Source organism: Ascaphus truei, chromosome 7 (assembly GCF_040206685.1).
Source record: "Ascaphus truei isolate aAscTru1 chromosome 7, aAscTru1.hap1, whole genome shotgun sequence".
NCBI classification, from domain to species: domain Eukaryota; kingdom Metazoa; phylum Chordata; class Amphibia; order Anura; family Ascaphidae; genus Ascaphus; species Ascaphus truei.
Genome location: NC_134489.1, coordinates 91,915,453 through 91,930,327, shown reverse-complemented (window position 1 = coordinate 91,930,327; position 14,875 = coordinate 91,915,453). Strand labels below are relative to the sequence as shown.

Below are 14,875 nucleotides of genomic sequence, written 5' to 3'. Positions count from 1 at the left end.
CACACAAGTTTACATTTTCAAGATTAACATAATTTCTGAAAAACAAGTGCATGTTTTAAGTGCCGTCCTACTCGGCATCAATGTCCGTGATAGATTTACTGAAATAAGGGCCATATTCACTAAAGAGTATTTTGGCATGAAGCCCTTTGGCTGCTGCAGGAAGAAACCTTACAGAGCATTCAAGTCAATTGGCTCTAAGAAGTCTTCCAGCATCCGAACACATCTTAGTAAATATGGACGTAGATGTTGGTTATTGATACATGAAAAAAGACAAGTATATGAAATAATTTTCTTCTCAGTATATCTATATTTTGTCACACTGTAACATCATACCATATTAGAACCCTCATCATTTTGAGTTACAATATCCTCTAAGAAATGTGATTTGCAACACTAAAATATTAAATCTATTTCTCAGGACTATTAACAACTGGCTATTTTCTGTATTTCTGAGCTTTTTCTTCTTGGTACAATGTAGGTAATCTGATGAGTTACAATTAAATTATGTTAGGTCAATGTAATTTAGGTTTAACTAATGGGGTGTGTGTCTGTGAGTAATGTCTAATTAGTTTATTACAGATAGCACAGGATGTCTTGTGATGGTGACCTTGAAGAAACAAAACAACCTTGTGATATGTTGGAGGATATGGCTATGTTCGAGACTAACGCACATGCCTGAACATTTTTAGGTACATGCTTAGTATGTCCTTTGACTTTCACAACCAAGAGACTGCTTAAGAGGCTTCAACCACATGAATTCTTGACAGAAAAAGTATCTTTTTACTGACTCAATATGATAAAGTTATAACACAACAAGGCAAGTCGAGTGCTGAAATAAAAAAAAAAAAACAAGACTTGGTTTATAAAGGGAGAAGCAAAGTCATTTTTCTTTTTATCTTTTCATGTTTAAATTAGATTTCTGTAAACTCCATGATGACATTGTCAGCACACGGTTTTATAAATGTTTTAGAAACGTGTAGCAGGTTTATTTTTGATAAATGCAACAAACCTGTATGACTCTCCCGAAAAGGAACATTTTTAGACTACGATCTTACCAATGAAGTTTAAACTATACTATAATACTACATTTTTTCAAAACCCTTACCGAAGCACTTTAACTGGCCAACTTTATTTAAAGGCATTTTTATTTTCAACAATTTACGAATGGAACGGATTTATTTAAATGATTTAGACCAATATTAACAAAGTGGTGTTATGCTATAAAACACCTCTCAGCACCAGAACAAACTGGTCCATTTAAGGGAATAGGCTAAACGTGCAAGGTGTCCTATGGCAAAGCACTGATTAATAAATGTGCACCATAATCTATGGAAAATTTGTTTTCAGTGAATTTGCCATTTCCTGCAAATTCGCAATTTTTCGCCTGTGGCAAATGTCCCAGGTTTGCCCCATTTCCGAGCTTGGGCAAAGGTTTTATCATTCGCCAACATTTATTCTTTTAGTTATGTTGCCAAGTAAGTATGACCAGGTCCACCATATTTTCTGTCTCAACTTCAAATTATTTGGAAGCATCCAGAAAGCTGACAATTGGCAGTTGACCAAAACAAATGTGTCTATTGAGAATATGGAATAATTTCATACAGTAGTTCCTTTATTATTCTTTGACAGTCCTGAATACTTTCAGAATATCTGCGCTCTTGCTCAGACGAGAACCCAGATTGTTTTGCGTTATGACTTCCTCTTAAAATCGGAGGTACAAATACAGTTTAATATTCTCTGTGCTAGGGTTTTATGCGCTTTGTGGATTACACGCAGGGGTGAGCAAACTTTTTATGCCGAGCCCCCCTTTTTATCCATGACATTTCTCAGGCCCCCCCTGCCTGATGTAATCAAAATCACATGAAAAAACAAAACCTTTATTAAACAGTATACAATGTAAATACAAATATGTCTAAGGCCGCGACGGAGACGTGTGATGTCACCTGTCGCCGCTAGCGAAAGTTGCATTTCGCTTTGTGGCGGCGCGGGCGACCAGGCCATTGATTGGTTCAGAGGCTGTTCCATGAGGCGACAGCCCCTGAAAAATCAAATATTGCCGGCTTCAAAAACTCGCGTCGCCCCGTCGCGCTTACTATACGCGGCGGCAACAATGCACTTGTTTTCGGGCGGCGGCGCCGGCACTATAAGCGCAGCCTAAATACTTACATACTTCAACAGCTCGCTCTTGCAAAATTAGGCTGCGTCCGCGCTGCCGCTGAGAGCGGTGACATCACCAACTCTCTAAGCATGAGCGCAGGGTGTCCTGCATAATTTTGCAAGCACGAACGGGGAAGTGGTTACACTTTTTTTTTCTCCCATTATTTCTGTACATTCATAGTATGATTGATATAGTGGCAGCCGACCCTTTCACTTGCAGAGGATCGCAGCGAAGCAGGTTGCCAGCGGAGGAGAGCAGGAACACAGCGCTATTGCAGAGCAGACACCCGAGGGAGGGGCGTTTGACATCACAGCGCTCGCGCGTGCTCCTCCCCTGTACCTCCGAATCACGTGGCCGCCACCTGTACTATTCTGTTTGGCCGCCCGCGCACATCTTCGGCTGCCCGCCTGCGCACATCTTGGCCGCCCGCGCACATCTTTTTCGCCTGCGCACCCAGGTTTTGCCGCACGCGCCACGCCTAAATAATCTTGCGCCCGGGGGGGTAATCTTGCACCCCCCCCCCAGTTTGTGCACCGCTGCATTCAATCACAACACCCACACAATCTCAGACAACACACACACAGCACACATACTCAATCACCACACACACACAACCCCCCCGCCACACACACTCAACCCCCCCCACACATACACACACAACCCCCCCCACACACACACACTCAACCCCACACACACACACACACACCAAGTGGGTGGGGGGAGGTTGTAACTAAGCCTGCTCAGGTCCTCCCATGTGCTGCTGAAAACGGGCGGGTAACAGACAATAGGAGGGCTTGTCCGTGTGCAGGGAAGACCCCGCCGCAAGGCCCCGCCCCCTCTGCAGGCATTCACAGCAGAGAACTGGAAGCAGCCTCTGCACGGAGCTTCTGGCCGCCTGTGCACAGCTCTGCCCGCCCCCAGGTTTCCCCGCACGCAGCCTGCGCCCCCCCTAAATAATCTTGCGCCCGGCCCAGTTTGCGCACCGCTGGATTACAGCACCGAACAACGTCAGCAGAAATATCTACTTATATCACCAGTCCGCTGTTACTGTAATTAACTAATTACAAGAACCCTAAAAAACTTACCTGTAATTGTCATTAGGTGGAATAGTTTGCATAAAGTACAAAGCAGCAGTGCGAGCTCTCCAATGCCACTTCTTTGCTGGAAGACCATACAAAACACATCCTTCAATTTCTTCCTTAAGTAGATCCATCAGCTGTTTGTGAGACCCTCCATAAAAAGCTTCAATCAAAAGGACACTCATTTTTGTGTATTTCAAAACTTTAGGAATTCCTGAAAATGGAGCATGAACAAATAAACAATTTAATCAAGTGACACGCAGAAAAATGGAATTCATGACTTGTGCTTATATTGCCATTAAAATGTACCCATTTTTGTGCTGTAAAACAGGTTGCCTAGGTTTATTAATCTGTTTAGACGTAGGTCCACATGCAGCAGTTTGACTGGGAAGACTGAACAGGAATGTATATATATGGTGGAGAGATGGAAAACAAAATTTAAGTTTTTTAAGATATCATTGTGAGAACCTTCTTACTGATGTATATATCACCATTGTTTAATTTTTTTAGCGGCCAACACGATCCTCAGCACATGAAGATGATGTATGTGTGACATAAAATGGCATAATAACAAACTGAATATCACAAAGACACAGAAGGCAATAAGTGCCCTACCCAGAGGAAACTTGGGCATCTAGCCTCAAAAATGAGGCAACCATTAATAAAGTAAATTAACCAATAAGGCTAATTTGCACTTTAGTACAGAGATTCCCTTTAAATGTGCAATTCGTGTTTTTTTTATTATTATTTTTTTACGTTTTTTGTTTTTTTTTAACAGGAGTGAAGCAAGGGGTCTCTGGAGCTGAACCTCACCCCTCCAACAGGAAGCCAAAACGAATGACGTCACGGCTTCCAGGGCGTGGGAGCTTTCAAAGATGCCATAACGTGGATCCTACTAGCGAAGCACTACCGGCACCCGCCTACTGAGCTATCGCTAGAAGCAGGGAGCTGAAATGAATGGGTTCAGCTCCGGAGACCCCTTGCTTCAATACTATTTAAAAAAAAAAATAAACTTGGACTGGCTCTTTAAATCTAAGGCAGTAGTTGTTACAGGAGACCAATGCTTTTAACACCTTAATTACCCGGATCCTTTGATTGAGCAAAGCAAGAGATAAAATAATTTGTGATTTATTTACAGAATGAACATACACAGCTTGATTTACAATTACAACGAAAAATACAGTTACTAGTTACGATGTTAGGTCTTGTTACAGGATGGAACTGTTACCGCATGATGACTCTCAGATGGAACTTATTCCTGATGGGCTGCACGGATTATTATAGGGTTAAAACTCCTTATACCTAACCTGGCCTGCCAATCTCTGCTTGGGAATAAATTATCCCACCTATCCTGGAGTTTGCCAATTCTATGTAGACTGGCACTGGGAGCTTCAGCATAGCAACAGGGCATGTGCGACAAACGCCATCTTTTCCCATTTGTCATGCTAAACTCCCTACCGGCTCAGCACCGGAAATTCTGGACAGAGCAGCCATTTTGCAGGATGGCTTATTGAAGTCTCTTCCTTCACCCCTTCTTGCTAACACAGGGTCTAACACTTCCATACCCGTGCTAACACATGGTTAACACCTTCATATCCTGAACAGCCTTTGAAGCTTAGGGGTGGGGTAGCTTCCTCTGTTTCCTATGCAAATCGACCTTCATCCACACTGAATGACTTCCTCTGAACATTACTTTACCAAAAACATAACCCTTGAGGACTTTTATACATCAATTTTTATATACCTTTATAAAAATTGCGGCATAACCTTTTTAATTATTTTACTCCAGCAGCACTCACAGCAAAACTCAGCACTACAGGACATTCCTAGCCAAAGTTAGCTAAACACCATGCGCTGTGCTGTAAGCTGCTGCTTTTTAAAACCCCTTTTCCTTTGCGCGGGTTACAGGGGAACACTGTTCCAATAACCCATACATTTAAAACATGATATGATTCTCGCCACCTTATCCCTGGTGGGAGACACACAGACGGTTTTTACTGCAATTACAGTGTTACAGCCATCACTGGGTCGCAGAACTGACACTCTACACTTTAAACTAAAACACCAATTCCCTGCCCGTTCTTACTGTCCTGGCCTGTGCTAAAGCAGGGAGATTTAGCGGTGAGCTGCAAACTGCTTTCAAGGGAGGATTTTATCCGGTGGTCTGTGGTCCTCATGCATCTGAGGGGATTCCTGAGTACATGTTTCCGGGTAACCCGCAACACTGGCCCCCTTCTACCCAAACGCACCCTGACAACATTTAACCGTAAAATCATCCCTGAAACTCACGCCCTGCACATCTCCGCTGCTTGGCACTCCTGGAACAGTAAAAATACAAATACTCCTTTATTACAAATGCAGTTACATGCCATGATTGGATTTAAGAGCTGACAATCACCATTCCCCCATATGGTTCAGGGGCACCAAGACGGACCAAATACCTTTATTACTGGCCTGGGTACCCACTCACCATCACAGTAGTGCATTAGTGAAATTATGGCTACTGTACAATACCATCCTTTTAAATGTTTTAGATGTTGTATTAGTTCATGAGGGTGAAGGAGAGGTACTCATCTTGGGCTGAGCTGATGGCTTGGGGCAAGTGCTTATCAGTACTTTGGAAATGTAGTGCCCAAGTAATATACAGTTCTAAGCAAACAGGATATCTTTAATATGATACTATAGCATATTGGATTCAAACATAAAACTTTACTGTAAGGACACGCATGCAGGGACTGCGTCATTCTACGCAGTCCCTTGTAGACTGCTATAATGACTACACCACCCGACTTCCCGTGGCCTATAAAAAGGAACCTGTCCTTTCCTCCAGTGCTTCACTAGCTACTTGCTACCTTTAGAGCAGGTCCTCTGTTTCACTGCAGCTTGGAAGCTCCCAGACTTGCTGTTGGATCTTGCGAAAACCTGATATATATTCCAGCTTGTCCTATTACTCCCTGCTCTGACCTTTGGCTTGATCGACTACTCTTCTGTTGACTGCCTGACCTTGGATTGTCTGACTACTCCATCTGCCCGCTCCTTCCTTAACTCTCCTTGCCATAGCAACGCGACGTACATGACCTTGCGGCGTCATTTTGACGCCGCGTTGCCATGGCGACGCAGGAAGGAAGCCGCCGGAGCCAAGGTAAGTAGGTTTACAGAGGCCCTGCAGCTCCCCCGGCACTTAATTTAAGTGCCTTCGGGAAGTGCGCGGGGTTTACTGTAAACCCTGCGCCCCCCCCGCCGGCAGTCTCGCGCCCCCCCCTGGGGGTCGCGCCCCCCAGTTTGTGCACCGCTGCATCACACCATGGATGTGGACTCCCGGTTCCCGCTACTGATGAGCATCCGTATTGATCTGATATTACAGGCTCTCCCCGTGGCTTCTCCTTCAAACCTTGACTTTTACACCAATAACACGAAATAAAAGGTTTTCACCAAATACGGCAAAAGAAAATGTAACCCTCCCTGCCCAGCGCCTACAGAGTTTACGTCGCTGGGCAAAGGTTGACTAGTCAACATGGATTAACTTAACTCAGGGTACTGGATTCAGGTGGGTAGCCGATAAGGTAGCAAGGATGTAAAAAAATGGACGCCAAGAACTTTTGTAGTACAACTGTCATTTATTCATGTCCCAAAGCAGAGACCGCTCATACACATATTGACAATGTTGCGCTGTCTAATCCAATTACTTTAGGCCCCTACCGGAATCCTGGGGGGTGTTTCTTATATGACCCAATACCTTTGGCCTGTTTGGGAACTGCCACTTCCATACAGACTGATTAATATTAGAGCAGATCCACGGTTAGAGCTGATCCACCAACACCCGGGAGCCCTTTCCCCGTCGCCCTCTATGGCGTGCCATATTCCTTAACTGTTTAGGACTCCCTTCTTTTTTGGGAGATACTAACTTAAAGGGTACTGTCCCTATATACAACATAAAGAGGAGTTCCGGTCTATGCTTTTACTTTATACACATTATTTATCTACTCTCGCCAAGGCTCCTCTCCTTTTGTCCTCTCGGAACCTACCCTTCTCGAACCTTCCCCTTCTTATGCACTCAGTGACGTAAAGATCCCATGATAACACAGGGTGGGGCCTGATACATTCCAACCTTCTAGTAACCCTTTAGGCAGGGGGGGTTTACAAAATAGTTCAGAAATTCCTAAACATCTTGGTCTTCAATGGAAGAAAAAATTCACACAATGCGCACCAGAGATTAAAAAGTGGTAAATTATTACGGGTTCCGCGGCGAACGTATAGGGATCCGGACCACGCCACCGCAGAGATCTAACCACCGCCCGAGCTCCCTGCAAACGCCGTCTCAGCCTGTTCGCCGCGGAACCCGCTCTGTGCTTCAGTGTATGTCTTCGTCTCCCCGTCAGCCTCAGGCAGCTGTTTAACTATTATTTTAGTCAATTCCAGGATCAATTTATTCTGTTTTATTGAACACTGTCTCCTTTTTTATTTTTATATATCGTGTGTTATGCTGTTTGTGGATTTAGCTTAATTAGTCAGAATTAATTATATGGTTTGTGTTCATTGTAACCGAACCTAGATCTGTGACGCATATGTACTGAGGTGGGGTTGGATACCCTCGGTTAATTTTTATTAATAAATAATTTACCACTTTTTAATCTCTGGTGCGCATTGTGTGCATTTTTTCTTCTTTTCTTCCAAGGCGTCCCCCTCTTGGGGGTCACCTTGTTTCAGGAGCCTACTGGGGAGACGCTCCGCACACATGCTGCAAGGGGATTTACGTTTCCAACACAATATATACCTGCAGCACGAGCGCTGAATTTCTTACATTATCTATCTTGGTCTTCAATGCCTAGAAAGCTCCTAGAAGTTAAATGTTTAAAGCCACTAATGAATGAGATGCCAAAATGTGTTCTATAAAGCAAATGTAAAAAATTGTTGGGCAATATAGGAAACTTGTTATCTTTTTCTTACATCCGATTGTGGTGTCTTGAGCAAACAGGGAAATGTGACAGCAAACTATGTGCAAATCGGAAAGGAAAACTGCACAATTCCCAGATGCAAACTTTTATACATACCATCAGGATATTCTGCTAAGCAACTCCCTCCAGAATTGATCCACACACCACTCCCCAAATTACTTGCGGATTCAAATGTGACACAAAGCATGCTGACACACATACTGACACATGATATGGATTCCTATTTAAGACCTTTGGTACATACAATGGCTATTTGTAAGGGAAGCAGTATTATTATAACAGGAAGATGAAACAAAGCTGTTAACACCTAAATCATACTTGCAATGGTTATCTGACTGTACTCTAAATGGAAGGATTCTGCATATTTGATCAATTAAGTTTAATACATTTTGACCTTTTCTAGCTCAGTAAACCTTGCAAACTAAACAATTAAGTAATTGTGAATCTTAAGCCTTGAAGTATCATCTAAAACTAATTATGTTAGTCTTATTAAATCAATTAAATCTAATAGCTCAGATGCAATGTAAATAAATGCAGCATATGAAAGAGTATTTTGTCATTTTTCCAGTTTCATGTGGACCTTTGCCTAAACTGATATATCCCTTAGATAAACAAACTTTAGACCCGATTGTTCAGAGAGAAAAAAATGCAAAAAATAAAACCCACAGAGATCTTTGCAATCAATAAAATGCCTAACACCTGAAAGTCATTCAAGCAAGCTGTTATTTTTACATGAATAAGACTCAAATCTACATATAATTTTATACCACACATCATGTCAAATAATCAAAACTTAGAAGTAGTTAAAGTATAATTTACATTGCAAACCATTTAAAAAATTGAGGAAACTAAAGAAAAAATATATATGACTTGTCATTGGAGAAAGTACTTGTGGAATAATATCCATATCGTCTCTACTTACTACTGAAATGGAATACTTCTGCTGAAATGGAATACTTCTGCTGAAATGTTTGAACAAACAAGAAGCTTTTAGCATTGGCCAACAGTATGTCGCTTAGCATTAGCATCACCTGTGTCAGCTGAATGAAGTGGAAGAACTTTCAGTGCTATAAAAACTGTTAAACGTATCTGAGGCTTAACTAGAGGTGATAAGAGACTTCATAGTTTAATGCTTATATATTTTGAGAGGAAGTTAGCCAACACAATTGACCTTAAACGTGTTGTCGAGATGCTAGCTCTACTGAAGTGTACAAGAATGCAAAATTCAAACAGCAAGTGATTAAACTCTAGAATTATCTGTGGCAATAATACAACACGTGTTTGTAATGGCACATATTGAGCACATTAAAAATGTCTTCTTTCCATCAACATTCTATTTTACTGTACAGCTAGGTTGATACATGCTTATAACTCTGTTCTCTACACGCGGACATTGAGATGGTGGTAGACCATGATAAGGAAAGCAGACTTAATTGGAAAATATGTCAAATATGAAACGGATGGGGATGTATGATGAATCTGCAGTCATACTTGTGAATTCAAAACTGTCAATTAGGTTTCATTTAACTTCATTTAATCTTTGAGAAACGCAAACCCTTCAGTACAGCTATGTACATTTAAGGTACCTGCTAGCCACTGCCAAATTAAATTCCATAGTTGTGCTACGCTTATTAGCTAAAGGAAAAAAGGTGCAGTTTCAGTAACAATTGCATAAACTGTTAGAATCCCACACATACGAGAAAATAATTCCACGAACCATATATAAGGTGGTACATAAACCTACTTAAAAATACCATTTTAACTCATGTTACCACTATGGATTAAATGACATGTAGATTTGCCTGACCCCCACAGGTTCCGGAGTAACCTTCCGTATAACTACATTCAAAGACCTGGACAACAAATGAAGTTCGGTATCAATGCTGCTGGAAACCAAAATGAAATGGGATTTCCAAGTTGCTCTTACAAAAAACAATAAAGCACAAGTGTACATCTAATATGCAAAAATCTAGAACTACTGTACACCTACTTACTTTGCTTAATCATCAGGGAAACCCCATCGAAGTAGAATTATTTTTTTCTTTTTTTGCATTAAGTCAAAAGTAAAGTTTCCTACTGAGCAAGGTTTTTTTGCTTTCATGCCAGTGAAAGATCCCCTTGAGTCCTGGAATTCGCTTGCATCAATAACTATTCATTTATGCAGTGGAAACAAATGATGGGTGCTTTTATTTTGAGAAATTGCTAACACATAGCCGCCTCTACTCTGTATTTTTTTTTTTTACTGATATGTTTTAAGAATAGCCTACATACGATTTTCTTAACAAGCTCTATAGTAGTTATACTGTATATATAAACTTTTTTCATGAGATTTTTTTTCAAGATTTTCATGGCGAAGACTCTGTTCTCCATGTTTACTTTCATATTTGCTACTGCTATCCCTTTACTGTATTATACAGCAAGGCCCGCTTCTAAGCGATCCGCTGATACGGCGGTACCGAGAAGGGGGCCGCCAGGTCTGCGCATGCGCAGAACTGAGAAGTCCGAGGTCGCGCATGCGCAGAACGGGCAGTTGCCGAGGGTGTGCATGGGCAGAACAAAGGTTGCACGTGCCGAATGAAGGTTGCACATGTGCAGAAGGGGGGGGAAATTGTCGGTTTGCGCATGCGCACAGGCTGAAAATCGCTGGGCCATTAGAACGGAACCCACCGCATGCCCTAGGCCCTCCTCTAATTCCCAAATATTTTAGTTCTTCTTTTTGCTTGTGTTGGAAAGTAGAGTGTAGATGGCCGGCATAATAACAATAATGGTAATAATTAAATATTAGCTAAAATCTGGAGAGAAAAAAACATGTTTGAATATTGGCTAAAAAAAAAAGAAGCTTATTTTATAGGAAAAATTACCCTTTGTCAGTTTGTAATTTCTTCTTCAACGTGTGTCACTCCCACATGTCAATTTCTTTTTAACCATGATCTGTAACAGAAAGAAACCAATGGCATGTTTACACATGTTCAGAATGAAAAAACGACTAACAACCATGTACTGTCCAACGTACATGGAAGATCTATATTATAAACTGGCTAGGGATACATATTAAGTTATGCGTAACATTAATTTGATTTGTGTGTAACATCATTTTCAATTATATTATCATAATATGTAATAATAATTGGTATTAATTTGTTACCTAGTTCACACGGCTTGTTGAATATTAAGATAGATTTTCACAGATTGCATTTTTTCTAAGAATATGAAGCAATCAACTTGAGACTTTATTTACAGTTAAGCGCTGAAATGAAATTTAAACAAAAAAATATATATATGTCAAGTATTTGCAAGTTTAATTTCTGTATTAGCTGTTGTATGTGTGACTACTTGTTGTATTGTGTATAAAGTGTTGATATAAACCTGTCGACTTTCATTTTGCCATCTTAAATTATTTAAATAAGGAGAATGTTTCTTTTCATTTCATTTAGCTTACCCACACCAGAACGGTGACTGGTCTTAAACAAATGAGCACAGTATTACATTAAAAGGAAATCTGTTTGGGAAGCTACTTAACAGATCTGAAGAACACTTGTCGTCTCTGAAATAAGCAATTGACTTATCAAGACGGTTCCTCAAAGGCACATTTCTCCAGTAATTAACCTTCAGTCCATCTAAAGCAGGGGTGGGCAACTCCAGTCAGCAAGGGCCACCTGCAGGTCAGGTTATCTGGATATCCCTGCTTCAGTCGAACACTGAGCCACCTGTACTGCTGAAGCAGGGATATCCAGATAACCTGACCTGCTGGTGGCCCTTGATGACTGAAGTTGCTCATCCCTGATATAAGGTGTCATACACAAGCAAAACTTTAAACATGTGATAATATGCCCCAGGCGGCTTTTGTTCCCAATAAAAAAAAATGACAACATTATTTCATTCACTCTTAAAGCATAGGTGACCGTTAACACAATATTAAACCATTTTGTCAGTTGTAAAAATGACACACACCATACACATTTTATTACACTGAAAGCTCAATGAAATTCCCTTATTCTAATTCATCAGCCGCTGCTCTAAATGAATAAGCAAACCTAACTGTTAGAAAATATAGCTTTGATAAGAGACTTATGATTAAGGGGGTAATTCTATATACGCCAATGCGGGCATTCGCGGCACTTTTAGCGAAAAATGCTCATGGCCGTCTACGGGGCTTTTCAGCAAAAGCAGTCGCTTTAGTGTATATATAATATAGCCCTAAATGAATTAAATGGCCATTTAACAGAAAATGTAACAAAGTTTAATTTATTTTTGTTGACGGTTTTTGAGGCACTTCATCGACAGTTTAAATAGTACCCTAAGGGGTTAGTATTAAAACTTACAAAGTGCCAATGTGTGCACTATTGTACGGAAACTCCCACTGAAGTCACTGGGAGATTCAGTGCGACAGTGCCCCGATCAGCACTGTTACTAGGGTGATGTAATGTTGGTATCGGAATGTAATGAGTGGTCAGTGTCCTTTATAGGTGGGAAAAGAGAAGTGGAAAAGCTGCTTACAGACACGACGGGTACAAAAAACCCACTACGCTAAATAGTATATACACACATTTCACATTTACACTGTGCAAAAAAACAGCACAAGTGACTTCAAAGTAGAAAATAGATATAGAACAGAAAACCAGGCGCTTAACTTAAGCTCTGACTCAAAATAAGGAGTTTAAAATAAATATTATTACCAACAAATAAGGTCTCTAGTCTATGCAATGCAAGATGACCTGGAAATCCCTTCTGCTTCAACCCCAAAGAGGGACCATCCAAGACCCTTAGTGAAAGATGAAAAACGGAAAACAGGGGGAGCAAGGGGTTAACACAATCAAGATATCTTGAACACTGATTGTAGATAAAAACCCAAAAGGAGGGAGGGGGGGGGGGGGAATGAGGAATTATAAATTATATTTTATAATTGGTAGTGAATGTCTTTAATACTTACACGGCCAAGTGTAAGTACAGATACTTAAAATGGTATCTGTGGGGTTTCGCACCCGTCCACAACGATCCACAGAACAGGATGCAGGTGTCTGCTCACAAGCAGGGTTTAAGCCGAGTTCCCTCTACGATGCCCGTAGATAGCACTGTTCCTCCCCAGTGTGGCGGTAAAAGGTAAGTGAGGCAATTGTATCAGCATTCAGATCAAAGCATTTATTGGAGTATAGTAACAACTCACAAGGCACTCACATCAAACAAGTCCCAGGCTAACTGCCGTAGCAAGGTGAGGCGTCCTGTCGCAGATGACTCTGTCTCCGCGTCCGGAACGGAGTTGTTACTATACTCAATAAATGTTTTGATCTGAATGCTGATACAATTGCCTCACTTACCTTGTACCGCCACACTGGGGAGGAACCGTGCTATCTACGGGCATCGTAGAGGGAACTCGGCTTAAACCCTGCTTGTGAGCGGACATCTGCATCCTGTTCTGTGGATCGGTGTGGACGGGTGCGAAACCCCACAGATACCATTTTAAGTATCTGTACTTACACTTGGCCGTGTAAGTATTAAAGACATTCACTACCAATTATAAAATATAATGTATGATTCCTCATTCCCCCCCCCCCCTCCCTCAAGAGGCCCTGCCTCCTTTTGGATTTTTATCTACGATCAGTGTTCCAGATATCTTGATTGTGTTAACCCCTTGCTCCCCCTGTTTTCCGTTTTTCAAAGTAGAAAATAGGTCATATCAAGTGTATATAATAATAATATTAAGCCATAAGTAAAGTGCTGCTCAACCCCGACACAAACCCAGGTGTCTCAAAGTGAAACGAACCCAAAAAAGGAGCACAAATGCACTCAGGTGATTAAAGCGGCTACGTGACTCTTTCCATGAAATAATATATTAAATGATCTTACAGCTGAGAAAGCTAAATCTCAATATAAGCTTGGGTTGTACATCTTCAGTATGTTTCCACGTAACATACAGTATGTGAAAATATAAAAATATTGTGCAATACGTCTAAGCTCCACTCGCATGTTCCTAATGATATTCACGCAGTGATGTGTTAAACCCACATGTGTAGCGGTCGAACACATATCTACAGACCCCTGAGGAAGTGGCTTTGCGCAGTGAAATGCGTAGGGTGAATAGCTAGTAGATACATTCGTTGTGAAGAACGCATGTCAGAGTTCTTCCCCGCCCAGAACCGTAAGTTCACAACCTGTAAGTGCGATCACTAGAGTTTGCGGAGGAGTGAAGGGAAGGCGTCTCCTCCGTCAGAGGCTGCGATTTCTTGTCTGACCCTGTGTGGTCTAAGCGCGTGTTACAAGTAGGAGAATATGAGTTTATCTCCACTTGTGTTCTGTATGTTTTTTTACATTTTATAAAAAAGTACATCACTATATTTTGCCTTTTTCTTCCAATTATATGGAGAGTTAATTTGGCTATAATCACAGAGGCGATTCAGTCTGTGCATGACCGCTACACCTGTGGGTTTAACCCCTCAATGCGTTAATATCATTAGGAACATGCGAGAGGGCTGCTTTCCCCCCTTCCCCCCCGTTCTACTCATATCATATTGGAATATAGACGTATTGCACTATATTTTTATCTCTTTCCCACGTTACGTGGAAAAATACTCGAGATCTACAAACAAATCTTATATTGAGATTAAGCTATCTCAGCTGTAAGGTCTTTTTTATATATTTTTATCACGGAAAGAGTCATGCAGCCGCTTTAACCAACTGAGTGCATT

General features: G+C 41.3%; 1 protein-coding gene across 12 annotated transcripts in view; it reads right to left on the bottom strand.

The window, feature by feature from the left end:
- QTMAN (queuosine-tRNA mannosyltransferase) overlaps window positions 1–14,875 on the bottom strand; it is a 286,265-nt gene that overhangs the window by 217,192 nt on the left and 54,198 nt on the right. For 7 of the 12 annotated variants that reach the window (XM_075609453.1, XM_075609448.1, XM_075609455.1 and 4 more), the window contains 2 exons: window positions 11,054–11,123; window positions 3,244–3,451 (listed from right to left, as the gene is read on the bottom strand). In XM_075609453.1, coding sequence (XP_075465568.1) covers window positions 3,244–3,422 — 179 coding nt within the window. In that variant the 5' untranslated portion in view covers window positions 3,423–3,451; window positions 11,054–11,123. Of the gene's footprint in view, window positions 1–3,243; window positions 3,452–4,424; window positions 4,508–11,053; window positions 11,124–11,337; window positions 11,440–14,875 lie in introns of those variants that run through there. The other 5 variants (XM_075609457.1, XM_075609459.1, XM_075609450.1 and 2 more) reach the window with 4 other exon arrangements.